The sequence below is a fragment of the Hordeum vulgare genome, chromosome 4H (genome assembly GCF_904849725.1).
Source record: "Hordeum vulgare subsp. vulgare chromosome 4H, MorexV3_pseudomolecules_assembly, whole genome shotgun sequence".
Classification (NCBI taxonomy): domain Eukaryota; kingdom Viridiplantae; phylum Streptophyta; class Magnoliopsida; order Poales; family Poaceae; genus Hordeum; species Hordeum vulgare.
The window spans coordinates 207,287-221,438 of NC_058521.1; the positions used below are offsets into that span (position 1 = coordinate 207,287).

The window sequence follows — 14,152 nt, forward strand, 5'->3', positions numbered from 1 at the left end:
TGGCATTTTAAAATATATTTAAAAATTATAAAAAATAGTATGTGGCATTTCAAAATATACTTAAATATTATAAAAATAGTACATGGTATTTTGAATTATATTTAAATATTATAAAAATAGTATGTGGCATTTCAAGATATATATTTAAATATTATAAAATAGTAAGTGGTATTTCAAAATATATTTAAATATTATAAAAATCGTATGTGGCAGTTCAAGATATATTTAAATATTATGAAAATAGTACGTGGCATTTCAAAATAGTACGTGGCATTTCTTCAAAATTCGTGAATTGTTTGTCACTTTTTTTTATTTCCGTAAATATTGTGACGTCCGAGAGCGAGATGGGCTTGGCTGGGCTGGCCCAGTCATTTTCGCGCATGCCCCTCGCAGCGCAGCCCAATCCTGGTCAAATGAACAATCTCGGTTTTAAGGACTAGATCAGTATAGCGGGACTTTCTTTTTTATATTCTTCTTGTTTTTTGTGGATGTGTGCATTACTAGTGTCATTACGGTATTGTGTGGTATAGGGATTGGATGTAATTAGTATCTTCGTAATATTAATATATTCTGCTTACCGAAAAATACATACATACATACTATTAGTAATTAAGCATACAATAAACTAATTCATAAAACCGTGTGTGCGACGAAAGGCTTTAGGGTTTAGCTGTTCCTGCATAACTCTTACGTCTTGCCTGAAGCGCGGCCATATTGGTACTTCGGTCCATCACTTTCACAACTCTTAGGCTTTGTTTGGATTATCGTTTAGCTTCAAATACCTCTGTAAAAAAATACATATCTCCTTTCATCGTTTTGCTTTCGTCTAAAATCTTTTAGCCGTCGATAAAATACATCTGTACAATTAATACGCGTGTATTAAAATACAGGGCAACCAAGGGCGGCCTTAGGGAGAGGGGTATACGTGTCTTGAGAAGGGGGGAGTAGAGTGAAAAGAAAGAAAGAAAAACGGTCCATCACTTTCACAACTCCTTCCTTTTGACTGTTATCAAAAAAAAAAAAAAACTCCTTCCTTTTGACCACAACAAATAAGAAAAAGAGACCCAACAGACCTACACGTGTCCAACAACAAGAAAGTTTCTGATTCCCTAAAAAAAAAACACAAGAAAGTTTCTGGAAGCAGAAGTAGCAGGCCAAGCCCACCACGACACTTTCTTCTTCTTGTTGTTGTTCCGGCGTCGTCGGTCGGAATCAGACCACGCCGGCCGCCGTAATCTCCGTCTCTCTGCCATCACCAAGAAGAAGACGAGAGCAGAGCAGAGCAGAGCAGCCATGGTGTCCGACGCCAGCAAGAAGAAGGCGGCGCAGAAAAAGGCCGCCGCCGCCGCAAAGAGGGGGGCCAAGGTGCCCACCTCCTCCTCTTCCTCATCCTCGGCATCCACCAAGAAGGTCGCCGACGCCCTCGCCGCCGTCCACCTCTCCGACCGCACCTGCACCGCCGTTCTCACCTCCCACCCGCTCTCCCGCGACATCCACGTACGTCTGCCTCTCAGATCCCTCTTCCTCTCCTCCTCTTGTCTTGTTATAATCATCAATCAATCTATCGATCTATCTATCTGTAGATTGATTCATCTCTCCCTCTTCACTCTTATAATTGGTTATTTAATCATTATTAGTATTTGCTATGCTATGCTATGCCCCTCTTCACTCTCAGATTATCTACTGGACTAGTATAGCTTTCTCATCAATTTCAGTATTTAATACCTAGTTAGTACTATATATTAACAAATTTTCTTAGACTAGCATACTACTAGTAATCTTAGTCCCAGCTCAGATCAGGGGAAGGATACTAATATTTTTATACTACTACTACTACTTTCTGAAATTTATTAAGATCCATCTATGGCTTGGCACGTGCACGTTTAGGCCCCAACTTTTCATTTCATTTCCTAGCAAGGATGTTTCGTTTCAATTCATCTATGGCAGGCAGCCATGATTCCACTACATCTCACTCAAGGATATATATTATTTTGTTTGGTTTTGTTTTGTTTTAGATACCTTCTTTAATCATGTCATCAATCAAATTGCCATGGATCGATGCACGTGTCCATGTTCTACCAAGAGTACTGACTAATCTTACTACGATTTCCCTGTCATCTGCAACACTCTCTTCTGCACTTACTTTCTTTTTTTGAATAAAACTTCTGCACTTACTTTCCAACCAAATCTTGTCCCATTTTTCCATAACAATGATCATGGCTATAATAATGAATCCCTCTATTTCTCTTGTTTCTGCTACTGCTTGTATTCCCAACAATCCACCTAAAATAACTCAGTTTTCTGTCTTGATGAATGCCGCTTGCAGATAGAGTCTCTCACTTTAACATTCCACGGCCACGATCTACTTGTGGACACAGAGCTGGAGCTTAACTACGGCAGGTTACTACACTATGCCATGGTCATCACGCTCTCTTCCCAACCTCTCTTGACTCCGTGATCTTGTTTATTAATGGGTTTATTATTCCATCTCAGGCGCTATGGTTTGCTTGGTCTGAATGGCTGCGGAAAGTCCTGCCTTCTTAAAGCAATAGGATGCAGGGAGCTTCCTATCCCTGAGCACATGGATATATACCACCTCAGCCATGAGATTGAGGCTTCAGACATGTCTGCACTGGGAGCGGTCATTAGTTGTGATGAAGAAAGGGTCAAGCTGGAAAAGGAAGCTGAAGTTTTGGCCGCTCAAGTATGTTTCTTAACAGTCAAAATCAATCAGATTTATTATTATCAATCAGATTTATTATTATCATCTTGCTCTTTGAATTTGTTCCTTTTTCCCATGTCTGCTGTGTTGTACCTGAAGATGTTCTAATGAATGCCTGTGCTCTAACCGACTGATTTCTGAAGATGGTCTCACGAATACCTGTGCTGGCATATTCAGGATGATGGCGGCGGTGCAGCTTTGGAGCGCGTATATGAGCGGTTAGAAGCAATTGATGCATCCACCGCTGAAAAGCGTGCTGCCGAGATTTTGTTTGGCCTGGGCTTTAACAAGCAGATGCAGGCCAAGAAAACTAGGGACTTTTCTGGCGGTTGGCGCATGAGAATTGCTTTGGCAAGAGCTCTCTTCATGAATCCAACCATTCTTTTGCTCGATGAACCTACCAATCATCTTGGTGAGTTTTTCTCCAACCCATGTCACAAGTAAAGTGGGCCTGGTGCTTTGTGTTTCTTTAACACCAAATCACATGCTTTTCAGCAAGCTTTACCCTGACCGACTTTAGGAGGTATATAATTATGGGTCATCTTAGATGCGATGCATTGGCCTGTTGGGATTGTGGAGATGGGACATAAGGGCTGCGCCATATATGAATTTAGAGTGCCAATGAAAGCATATGGAGCTTTCTATGCTTGTTTGAGGCGGAGTTAAATTACATCAGTTTTGAACATATTTGTTTGGATAATTAGTTTTTTTTATACTGAAAAAGGTCGCATAGGATTACTATAGGTGGACCTGTAGAGTTGGCACACACGTAGGGGAGCAGCAGCCGAAATACTACTAGGCCAGCTGAATATGCTGGTTATCTCAGTTTAGCAGCTAGATAATGTCTTCAATATAGGGTCTTATCCTCAATACAAAGCTTAGGCCGAAGTGCTAGACAATGTCCCTGTTTGAAGGGTGATCTATTATCAATGAAACTAGGAAAAATGAAAAAATGATGAGCTCATTAGTTGTCATATGAGTCAATGTTTTTTTTAAATGACTTTATTTTTGCCAAATTAAAAGGTTCTGCCATGGCATCCTTTGTTACGATAAACAATGACGTGCGCCTTGCTGTAGGAATGCCTGGCTGTAGAAGCAGCTATACTGGAGAACCTGTTGGTCTGCTGACCAAAAAATCACCATGAACGTAGGTTGTTACAGTTTTTGATTATACATGTCTCGGCACATTCGGGGTTCTAATTCCTGACTTTGTTGGACTTTACTCTGTTGGGTGGTGGTAGGATGAAACTTAAAAAGCTACACTTGGATATCTAGTGGACCTGTTTTGCCCAAGATTTACTCGCGCTGATTGTCAGATGGTGTTGGTAGGTTGTTTTGATAACTCCAGGCCCTCGATTTCTCATCTTCCATTGACACAAGCAGTTTTATCATGTTTAGGAACGTTTATAAAAATAGCATGATTACTGCTTAGCTGTTTGAGTTGAGGCTGACTGAGATAATATAGTAGCTAGTACAATATGATTTCTGAAGCCAAATAGATATGCTTTTATCTGTGAACTAATAATAATAATGCTGGCAATTCTGTGGCAACATTTGCAGATCTTGAGGCATGCGTGTGGCTGGAAGAAACACTGAAGAAATTTGACCGTATACTTGTTGTGATATCACACTCTCAAGACTTTCTGAATGGGGTATGTACGAACATCATCCACATGCAGAACAGGAAGCTGAAGCTCTACACCGGGAATTTCGACCAGTATGTGCAGACCCGATCTGAGCTGGAGGAGAACCAGATGAAGCAGTACAGGTGGGAGCAGGACCAGATCGCGTCGATGAAGGAGTACATCGCGCGATTCGGGCATGGGTCCGCCAAGCTGGCACGGCAGGCCCAGAGCAAGGAGAAGACGCTGGCCAAGATGGAGCGCGGCGGGCTGACGGAGAAGGTGGCGAGGGACAGGATCCTGACGTTCCGGTTCGCGAACGTGGGCAAGCTCCCGCCGCCGGTGCTGCAGTTTGTGGAGGTGACGTTCGGGTACACGCCCGACAACCTGATCTACAAGAAGCTGGACTTTGGGGTGGACCTGGACTCGCGGGTGGCGCTGGTGGGTCCCAACGGGGCGGGGAAGAGCACGCTGCTGAAGCTGATGACGGGGGAGCTGGTGCCGCTGGACGGGATGGTGCGGCGGCACAACCACCTTCGGATCGCGCAGTTCCACCAGCACCTGGCGGAGAAGCTGGACCTGGACCTCTCCGCGCTGCAGTACATGCTGAACGAGTACCCGGGCAACGAGGAGGAGCGGATGCGGGCGGCCATCGGGCGGTTTGGCTTGTCGGGCAAGGCGCAGGTGATGCCGATGCGGAACCTGTCGGACGGGCAGCGTAGCAGGGTGATCTTTGCGTGGCTGGCGTGGCGCGAGCCGCAGATGCTGCTGCTGGACGAGCCGACGAACCACCTGGACATCGAGACGATCGACTCGCTGGCGGAGGCGCTGAACGAGTGGGACGGCGGGCTGGTGCTGGTGAGCCATGACTTCCGGCTGATCAACCAGGTGGCGCAGGAGATCTGGGTGTGCGAGAATCAGGCGGTTACCCGGTGGGAGGGCGGCATCATGGAGTTCAAGGAGCACCTGAAAAGCAAGTCGGGTGGCATGTCGGAGGACTGATGGTCACCTCCTGGCTGGACTGGAGAGAATATATAATCTATCTATCTATCTATCTAGTGTTATTTATCTACTATATACGTGTAGAAGATGTTTTTCCTCATCCATCCTGTGCTGCTGGTTGAGATTTTTTTAGGGTCCAAGAGTTGTTAGCATGAAGATGAAGGGATCCATGCCGATAGTTGCCTTCATCTTAATCTGTTGTTAAGCGTGTTTGACTGTCCACATTGCTCTTGTTGCACGTTTGGTTTATATAAACCAATTTGTTGTTAGTATTTTATATACGAAGGAGTTGATGATTGAACTTTGATTTCTCATATCAATACATAAAAAGAGAGTGCACTAAAAGATGGTAAGATGAATGTCAAGCAAACAACCAGGGCTAACTATCCGCGTTTCCGTGGAGCGGATACTCAATGCTGATAGCCCAGAGTGCGTTCACCTTTTGCTCAAGATCGTCGACCAGGGGGACTAGCTGTGCGAGGACACCATCGATATCACCAGGGGAAGGCAGCAGACCCGGGTGGTCGACTAGCTGTGCGAGGACACCATCACCAGGGGAAGGCAGCAGACCCGGGTGGTCGAGGAGGTCAAGGAGTCTGCTGTTGATCTCAAATGCCGCATCACGGAACGCCCCGGTCGGACTCTGGCCTAGAATTTGGCTGGTTAAGGTGCTCTCGACTTGCTCCATCCTGGCAAGCAGAGGCCGGTTGATAACGCCGCCTCGGAGGTCCTTTGCCAGGGAACGCAGGGACTCGGATAGCGTGATGATGGACCTTCTGATTCCAGGAGCACGATTCACCCTATCCGAGTTGAGGAACACGTACTTGTGCTTCTGGATGCAGCAACTGAGGGATCTCGCCATGTCATCCGCGTCGCCCAGATGCATCCCGGCAAGGCAGAACTCTGTCAGCGGTCCCTTGCTCGCCATTGACTGCAGCAGCTCGAGGTGTTCCAATCCCCTGACGTGGTTGCCATTGCCCTTGCCCTTGCCCAGCAGCATCATCTCGTCTTCTTGCTCCTTGAGCCGCTCCATCACCCGGACCTCGAACGAATCAGGATCATCAGGCACGCCCAGGAAGTCCATCTTCCTGTCAAGAAGCGCGTCTATCTCGTCGAGACTGTCCCCCACTTGCTGGTGCAGCTGCTTGCAGGCCTCGGGCGAGGCCGGAGGACAGGACACTGTCTCGGGGCCAGCGTGGCGACCGGCCGGCTCGAGCGGGAAGGCGTTGACGGTGACACCAATCTTGTCCAAGAAGGCGTCCATGTCGACGCCAGGAAGAAGATGGACTTGCATTGCGCGCGCCTTGCGCAGCATTCCTCGGATGACGGAGATGATCTCCCACAGGATCAGGTTCCCGTCAAGCCCCTCCAGCAGCCACATCAATTCGTTGTAGAGGAGGCACAGCCAAGACCCGAGTCCCCGGGCCTGCACAAGGGCTGCCAAATTGCTGACCCAGATCGTGGACGCCGTCTTGATTTGGCGGAGGCGGCGGGCCATGTGGCGGGCGTCTCCAAGGCGGACGCTCACCACGGCGAAGTAGGACACCCTGGCGAATCGCTCCTTGCCAAGGTAGATTGCGTTCATGTCGTCCATCCCGGCGATGCGGGCGACGCGGCGCCCGCCGACAGTCGCGACGGCAACCTGGCTCGCAGCCAGCGCCACCTCGGGAAGATCAAGCAGCTGCGTCGCCACCTCCGCCTCCGCCGCGCCTGGCAGCTGGTCGTCGCCGACTCCCCCGACCCGGTGGCGCCTCATCCTGGCGGCGGCGGCGGCGGGCAAGATTTGTCAGTTGCGCGCTCGCTCGCTCGCAAGCGAGAGGTGGAAGTGATCTGGTGGCCTCGCAAGCGAGAGGTGGAAGCGAGATTTGTCAGCTAATTCTTTCACGGCTCCGCCTCGGACGATATATTTATACTACTCGTAGATATGATACGCGTGGTTTGGTTGGTTGGTTGGTTGGTCGTAGAATGGAATCTTTTTCCGTTTTGATATGGTTGTTTTCTTTCTTTTTTCAATTCAAAAAAGAAGAAGAAAAAGAACCGTCATAAACCAGCGCAGTTAATTAATTGTAGCCGTCCGATCGCCTACTCTACTCCCATGCATGCATGCCACCTCCAACGATGTGGGATTCTGTCATGCACGCATCTCACTCCCCTCAAAACATAAATAAAAAATAAATAAAAATGCACGCATCTCACATCCTGGTCCCACCTAAAACTCTCTCCCTCGCCCGCGTCCTCCCCCGTCCGAAGCAATTGCGCCGTATTCATGCCGCTTCAGAGCACCAACGCCGTATTGATGCCAGAGCGAACCTGACCTCTCATCGAAACGAGCATATTGTAGCGGCGCGCTGGCCGGTAGTGTCGTCCCGATGCACGCGCCTTCTCTCCACATTCAAACGAACCCGTCCGCTAGCCTTCCTTCATTAAACCAGCGCATTTGCCGATAAACCTATTCCGACGCCCGCATGCGAATGCCACACATCCGTCCGCCCGCTGGTGCCATTAAACATCTCGCTTCTTGGCATGTCATCCGCCTGCTATTCAAACATGACTAGGGCCGACAACTGCCCATCACACCTCCACTCTCATTGTTCTCTCTCCACCACACCCGCTATGGTCTCGGACTCCAAAGCTCTATGGGATAACCTCTCTGTCAAACAGAAGGAGCTCTCCGGCATTGCGGTCGGCTCACGGGTCCACCGAGCCAACCAGATAGATGCTAGCTTGCTAGCGAGCTCCACATACGGCAATGACGCGGACAAGACAATGGAATAGGTGACTTGCCTGCCACGAGTTTAGTCAGTTAGCTTATAGAAGTTTGACTATGAGTATAGTTGGTTGGAGTTCCTTACTAGTGAGGACAAATTTGGGATGGCTCGCGAACCATTTTCGGCGTATGAGGGAGATGGAAATGACCAGACAAGTGCATTAGGGTTTGTCTCTACGGCGAGCTCCCAACCGGTGGTCGCTTCGCCAGTGTGCGACAAGGGAGAGGGGTGTCGGTTCTGGGCATTGTCATCGGGCTTAGAAGAGGACTCAGAGGAGAACGATGAATATACACCTAAGTAGCGTTTGGTTGCCCGCATAAGGCCCAGCCAGGCCCGCGGGGGAAGGAATCGAGCTATTTGGTTGGCCTGCATACACTGTTCGGCCTGCATAGCGTGAACTTTAAAGCACTCCAAGCCATGCCCGCGACCTACGCTCAGATTTGCAGTTTCTCCAGCGCCTGGCTCGTGCGAGGCAGGGGAGGGGAACACGATTAAGTTGTTGGGGGCCTCCAATTAAGTTGTGGATATATGCCCTAACCTTGTTTGTAAAGGTTCGGTCGTCGCCTTCAAGGGCACCACTAGTGGAATCACGACATCTTGCATTGTGTGAGGGCGTGAGGACAATACGGTGGCCTTAGTGGCATCTTGGGAGCATAGTGAATCAAATGTGTGGCATTCGCGTCTCTGTCATGTTAATTTTGGTTGCATGCCGCGACTAGCCAAATTAAACTTAATCCCTAGTTTCACCACCGTCAAGGGATCTAAGTGTCAAGTTTGGGTGCAAGCCAAACAACCTCGTCAGTCTCACACGACTGCCGAAACGAGAAATCTTGCACCACTAGAGCTCATACATTCAGATCTATGTGAAATGAATGGTATTTTTACAAAAGGTGAAAAGAAATATTTCATGACGTTAATTGATGACTCCACTAGATACTGCCAAGTGTATCTTCTGAAATCTCAGGATGAGGCTTTGAACTATTTCAAGATCTATAAAGTTGAAGCGAAAAACCAACTTGATCGAAAGATCAAGAGGCTTAGGTCCGATCGTGGTGGAGAGTATTTCTCAAATGAGTTTGATTCTTTGTGTGTGGAACATGGTATAATCCATGAGAGGACGCCTCCCTATTCACCTCAGACAAATGGGGTAGCCGAAAGAGAGAACCGTACTCTAACTGATTTGGTTAACACCATGTTAAACACATCGGGTCTCTCCAAGGCATGGTGGGGGGAGAAAATATTGACTTCATGTCATGTCCTAAACCGAGTTCCCACAAAGAACAAAGAGATAACTCCATTCAAGGAATGGGAGAAGAAAAGGTTAAAACTCTCTTATCTATGAACCTGGGGTTGTTTGGCGAAAGTCAATGTGCCAATTCCGAAGAAGCGCAAGCTAGGACCAAACTCCGTGGATTGTGTTTTCCTGGGATATGCTTTTCATAGCATTGGATATAGATCCTTGGCTATAAAATATGAGGTACCTCAGATGCATGTTGGTACAATCATGGAGTCGAATGATGCGACTTTCTTCGAAGATATCTTTCCCATGAAGGATATGGCTACCTCATCTAATCAGGAGATGCCTAGTTCATCGAACCATGAATTAGTTAAAATTTATGAACCTACCATTTCGATGGAAAACTTTGGAAATTCTGTGGAGGAGAACAATGAAGTTCCAACCAGGAGCAAGAGACAGGGGACTGCAAAATCCTTTGGTGATGATTTTCTTGTGTATCTCATAGATGACACTCCGAGTTCTATTTCAGAGGACTATGCGTCTGAAGATGCTGACTACTGGAAGGAAGTAGTTCGTAGTGAGATGGATTCCATCTTGGCAAATGAAACTTGGGAGATAACTCATCGTCCTTATGGGTGTAAACCTATATGATGCAAATGGGTATTCAAGAAGAAACTTAGGCCTGATGGTACTATCAAGAAATACAAGGCACGACTCGTGGCTAAGGGTTATACTCAAAAAGAAGGTGAAGACTTCTTTGATACTTACTCACCTGTGGCTTGACTGACCACTGTTCGAGTACTACTTTCACTAGCTGCCTCACATGGTCTTCTAGTTCATCAAATGGATGTTAAGACTACTTTCCTAAATGGAGAGTTGGATGAGGAAATTTACATGGAACAACCAGATGGGTTTGTAGTAGATGGCTAGGAAGGAAAAGTGTGCAAGTTGATGAAGTCTTTGTATGGACTTAAGCAAGCACCCAAGCAGTGGCATGAGAAGTTTGAAAGAACTTTGACAGCTGCAGGCTTTGTTGTAAACGAAGCTGATAGATGTGTACACTATCGCCATGGTGGGGGCGAGGGAGTTATCCTTTGCTTGTATGTTGATGACATACTGATTTTCGGAACAAATCTGAATGTTATTAAGGAGGTCAAGGATTTCCTATCACACTATTTTGAGATGAAGGATTTAGGAGTGGCTGATGTCATTTTGAACATCAAGTTGTTGAGAGACGATGATGGTGGGATAACATTGCTTCAATCTCAGTATGTGGAAAAGACCTTGAGTCGCTTTGGATATAGTGACTGCAAGCCCTCTCCAACACCATATGATGCTAGCGTGCTGCTTTGAAAGAATCGAAGAATTGCTAGAGACCAATTGAAATATTCTCAGATTATTGGCTCACTTATGTACTTATCCAGTTCTACAAGACCTGACATCTCTTTTGCTGTTAGCAAACTGAGTCGGTTTGTCTCAAAACCAGGAGATGTGCATTGGAAAGCTCTAGAGAGAGTTTTGCGTTATTTGAAAGGCACTACAAATTATGGAATTCACTATACTAGACACCCAAAGGTGCTTGAAGGGTATAGTGATTCAAACTGGATCTATGATGCTGATGAGATAAAGGCCACGAGCGGATATGTATTCACTCATGGAGGTGGCGCTGTTTCTTGGAAGTCTTGCAAGCAAACGATCTTAACAAGGTCAACAATGCAAGCATAACTCACAACACTAGATACAGCTACAGTCGAAGAAGATTGACTTCGCCGGCTCTTGAGTGACTTGCCGGTTGTTGAGAAACCTGTACCAGGTATCCTTATGAACTGCGACAATCAAATTGTGATCACGAAAGTGAGCAGCTCAAAGGATAACATGAAGTCATCAAGACACGTTCAGAGAAGGTTAAAATATGTCAGGAAAATGAGAAACTCTGGAGTTATTGCATTGGATTATATCCAAACATCTAAAAATTTGGCAGATCCTTTTACTAAGGGTCTATCACGTAATGTGATAGATAATGCATCGAGGGAGATGGATATGAGACCCACAATATGAGTTGTTCACAGTGGTAACCTATTCTTTGTGATCGAAGATCCCGTGGATTAGAAGTGGAAGACAAGCTGTTGGTCAACTAAGAGGGAAGTATCCTTATCATTGATAATACCACTCCATGAAGATGCAATACTTTCCTAAACTACATGGCAGGTTGATATAAATCTTAATATGTTCTAAGTGGCTTATTGAAGCAGAGATGTTGTCCTGCAGAACATCTTTTGAAGAACACACCTATATGAGTTTGATTGTTAATGTCGCAATCTATGAGAGTAGGGTGCTCTCTAGTAAACTCATGAAAGGTCTTGGAGTATGACGCATAAGCTCCATCCGCGGGGAAGTCCCACGGTAGCCTGGTATCGATTAAGGCTCTGTGTGAAGCTAGATTCGCAGAAAACTTGCAGTTCAAGGCCTAGTCCACTGTTCAAGTTGCTTACTAGTGTAGCATAGAGTTCTAGGTGGAAGTTCAATTTAACAGTCTCCACTGCAGTATCGGTATATAAAACAGTGTTTGGAACCAAAGGCAAATATTATGTGCCTCTGGGATCTGGTGGGGGATTGCTGAAATTTTACCTATTTTTTGGGACAGACCAATATATAATTTCAGAAATTCCTAATAAATCCTAGAGGCCCACGCAACCCATTTATGCAAGGCAAGAGGCGGAAAAGTTTAGTCCCATATTGCTAGCTGAGTGGGAGTTGGACCTCCTTATAAGGGAGGATGTTTCCACACATGTATGAGCATGAGAACAAGAGAGACATACATGCGCGCACCTCCTCCTCCGCCGCCCGCCTCACCTCGTCACGATGCGCCGCAGGTTGCAGGAGTGAGCCCAGCCGAACTAATTTTTTGCCACGCACGACTCGTATATATGAAATGTCCTCCTTCTCTTGTGCAAACTCTGTGCTGCTGCTATGTTCTTCCCCATCACGGCTTGCGGCATGGACCGTAGGTCGGGATAGTAGGCCTCTGAAACTCCGTCTCTTCGAGTCCTGTACGGGAGAAGGGCGATAAGGTTTTTGGGCGCGACTACTGGCTTTCATCACGAACACCGACGACGACTTCTTCCCCGACGTCGACCACCTCTTCGGCAACATGGCCAACGACAACGCCAACACCAACTCCACTACTGATGCAACTGCAACTCAGTACGTGTTCGAGTTCGTGTCCTTCCTGTTACAGTTCCTGCCGCAACTTGTTGTTATAGTTACTTTTCTAGTTATGTTCCGTTCTTGCTCATATATTGAGATGCTACTTCCATACTTTCTCTATCATTGTTTCACATATCATTGTTTCTAGGAAAAATGCCCGTGCGTTGCAACGGGGATATACACTTTAGGAGCTCAATGCTAATCTACATTGGTTAGAGCATCTCTAGTAGAACCCTCAAACCCCCAAACCCTTAAAAATAACCGCTTTTTTTACAGTTTTCGTCCGAAAAACGGCGTAGACTAGAACCCTTAAACCCTTAAACCCGTAAATATTTTTAGAGGTCCAACCCTCAAACTAGTTTTGAGCCTGTAGAAGTGAGGGTTGGGAGGAGAAACTCCTCCCAACCCGCACTCCACTTCAGCTCCAGCGCGGGATCGATCCCGTCTCCCAACCGTCGCCTTCCTCGCGCCCGCCTCGCCCCCGCCGCCGCCATGGAGCCCCCCGCCGCCGCCGCGCCGCCGTCGGCCGCCGCGCCCGCCCCTGCCGGCCCCGTCCCCGTCCCGGCCGCGGCTGCAGCGCCCGCCCCGGCCCCGGCCGTCCCCGCCCCGGCCCCGGCCAAGCGGCGGCCCTCGCCCGCCCCTGCCGGCCCCGTCCCCGCCACGGCCGCCGCAACGCCAGCCCCGGCCGCCCCCGCCACCGTCGGGGCCAAGCGGCGGCGGGCAGGCCTGCCACCGCCTCCGTCCGCGCCAGCCCCGGCCGCCGCTCCCGCCCCTGCCACTGCCCCGGCTTCCGCCCCCGACGACGCTCCGGCCCTCAAGAAGAGCCGACCGAAGGCGGCCTCCCGTGGGCCGCGAGGGGCTGCCTCCAAGGCCGCCGGCGAGTCCTCCAAGGCCGCGAGGGGCTGCCTCCAAGATGGAGCAAATGATGAAGGCAAGAGAGGAATTGACAACGAAGACATTGGAGACGAAGCTTCTTATCACCGAGAAGAAGAAAGAGGTCAAGCTTGCACAAGTGGAAGCAAAGCGTGAAGAAGCAAAGCGCAAGGCCGACTTGGAGGAGAGGATGATCAAGGTGAAAGAGGCAAAGGTATGGAAAGAACTCATGGTGGAAGAGAAGGAGCACATGATGATGTCCAAGAAGGACATGGATCAAGAACAATTGCAATGGTGGAAGGACTACAAGGAGGACATCGCGGAGAGGAAGAGGATATTCCGTGGTGCGTCCTCTACTCTTTGAGGTGACGCTCCGATGAGTTGTGGTGGCGATGGCGGTGTGGAAGACTCCACCACCGGCGACAATGGAGGTGCTTGATGGACGTGGAAGTGGTCTAGGAAATGGCGTCAAGCAATTTCAGAGTGAAGTGGAAAATCATCGTAACAAGAAGATCAAGTTCCTACGGTCTGATCGTGGGGGTGAATATCTGAGTTTCGAGTTTGGTACTCACTTAAGACAATGTGGAATTGTTTCACAGTTAACACCGCCTGGAACACCATAGCGTAATGGTGTGTCCGAACGTCGTAATCGTACTCTATTAGAGATGGTGCGATCTATGATGTCTCTTACTGATTGGCCGTTATCGTTTTGGGGTTATGC

The 14,152-nt window shown here is 47.9% G+C and overlaps 1 protein-coding gene across 1 annotated transcript; it reads left to right on the plus strand.

Annotated features, from left to right (window-relative positions):
• The first annotated feature begins 1,133 nt into the window (after window positions 1-1,133).
• On the plus strand, window positions 1,134-5,651 carry LOC123446784 (ABC transporter F family member 1-like). Its single transcript, XM_045123326.1, has 5 exons — window positions 1,134-1,497; window positions 2,327-2,400; window positions 2,494-2,704; window positions 2,900-3,134; window positions 4,283-5,651. Exons 1-5 carry the CDS (start codon window positions 1,294-1,296, stop codon window positions 5,344-5,346), a joined length of 1,788 nt encoding a protein of 595 aa, XP_044979261.1. The 5' UTR covers window positions 1,134-1,293; the 3' UTR covers window positions 5,347-5,651.
• Window positions 5,652-14,152: the final 8,501 nt, after the last annotated feature.

Bases quoted from the DNA above. Each gene is read 5' to 3' on its own strand.
- LOC123446784 (XM_045123326.1), top strand. From the start codon at position 1,294: ATGGTGTCCGACGCCAGCAAGAAGAAGGCGGCGCAGAAAAAGGCCGCC. The intron at 2,401-2,493 runs GTTACTACACTA...ATTCCATCTCAG, and splicing joins CTGGAGCTTAACTACGGCAG to GCGCTATGGTTTGCTTGGTC. The intron at 3,135-4,282 runs GTGAGTTTTTCT...CAACATTTGCAG, and splicing joins TGAACCTACCAATCATCTTG to ATCTTGAGGCATGCGTGTGG.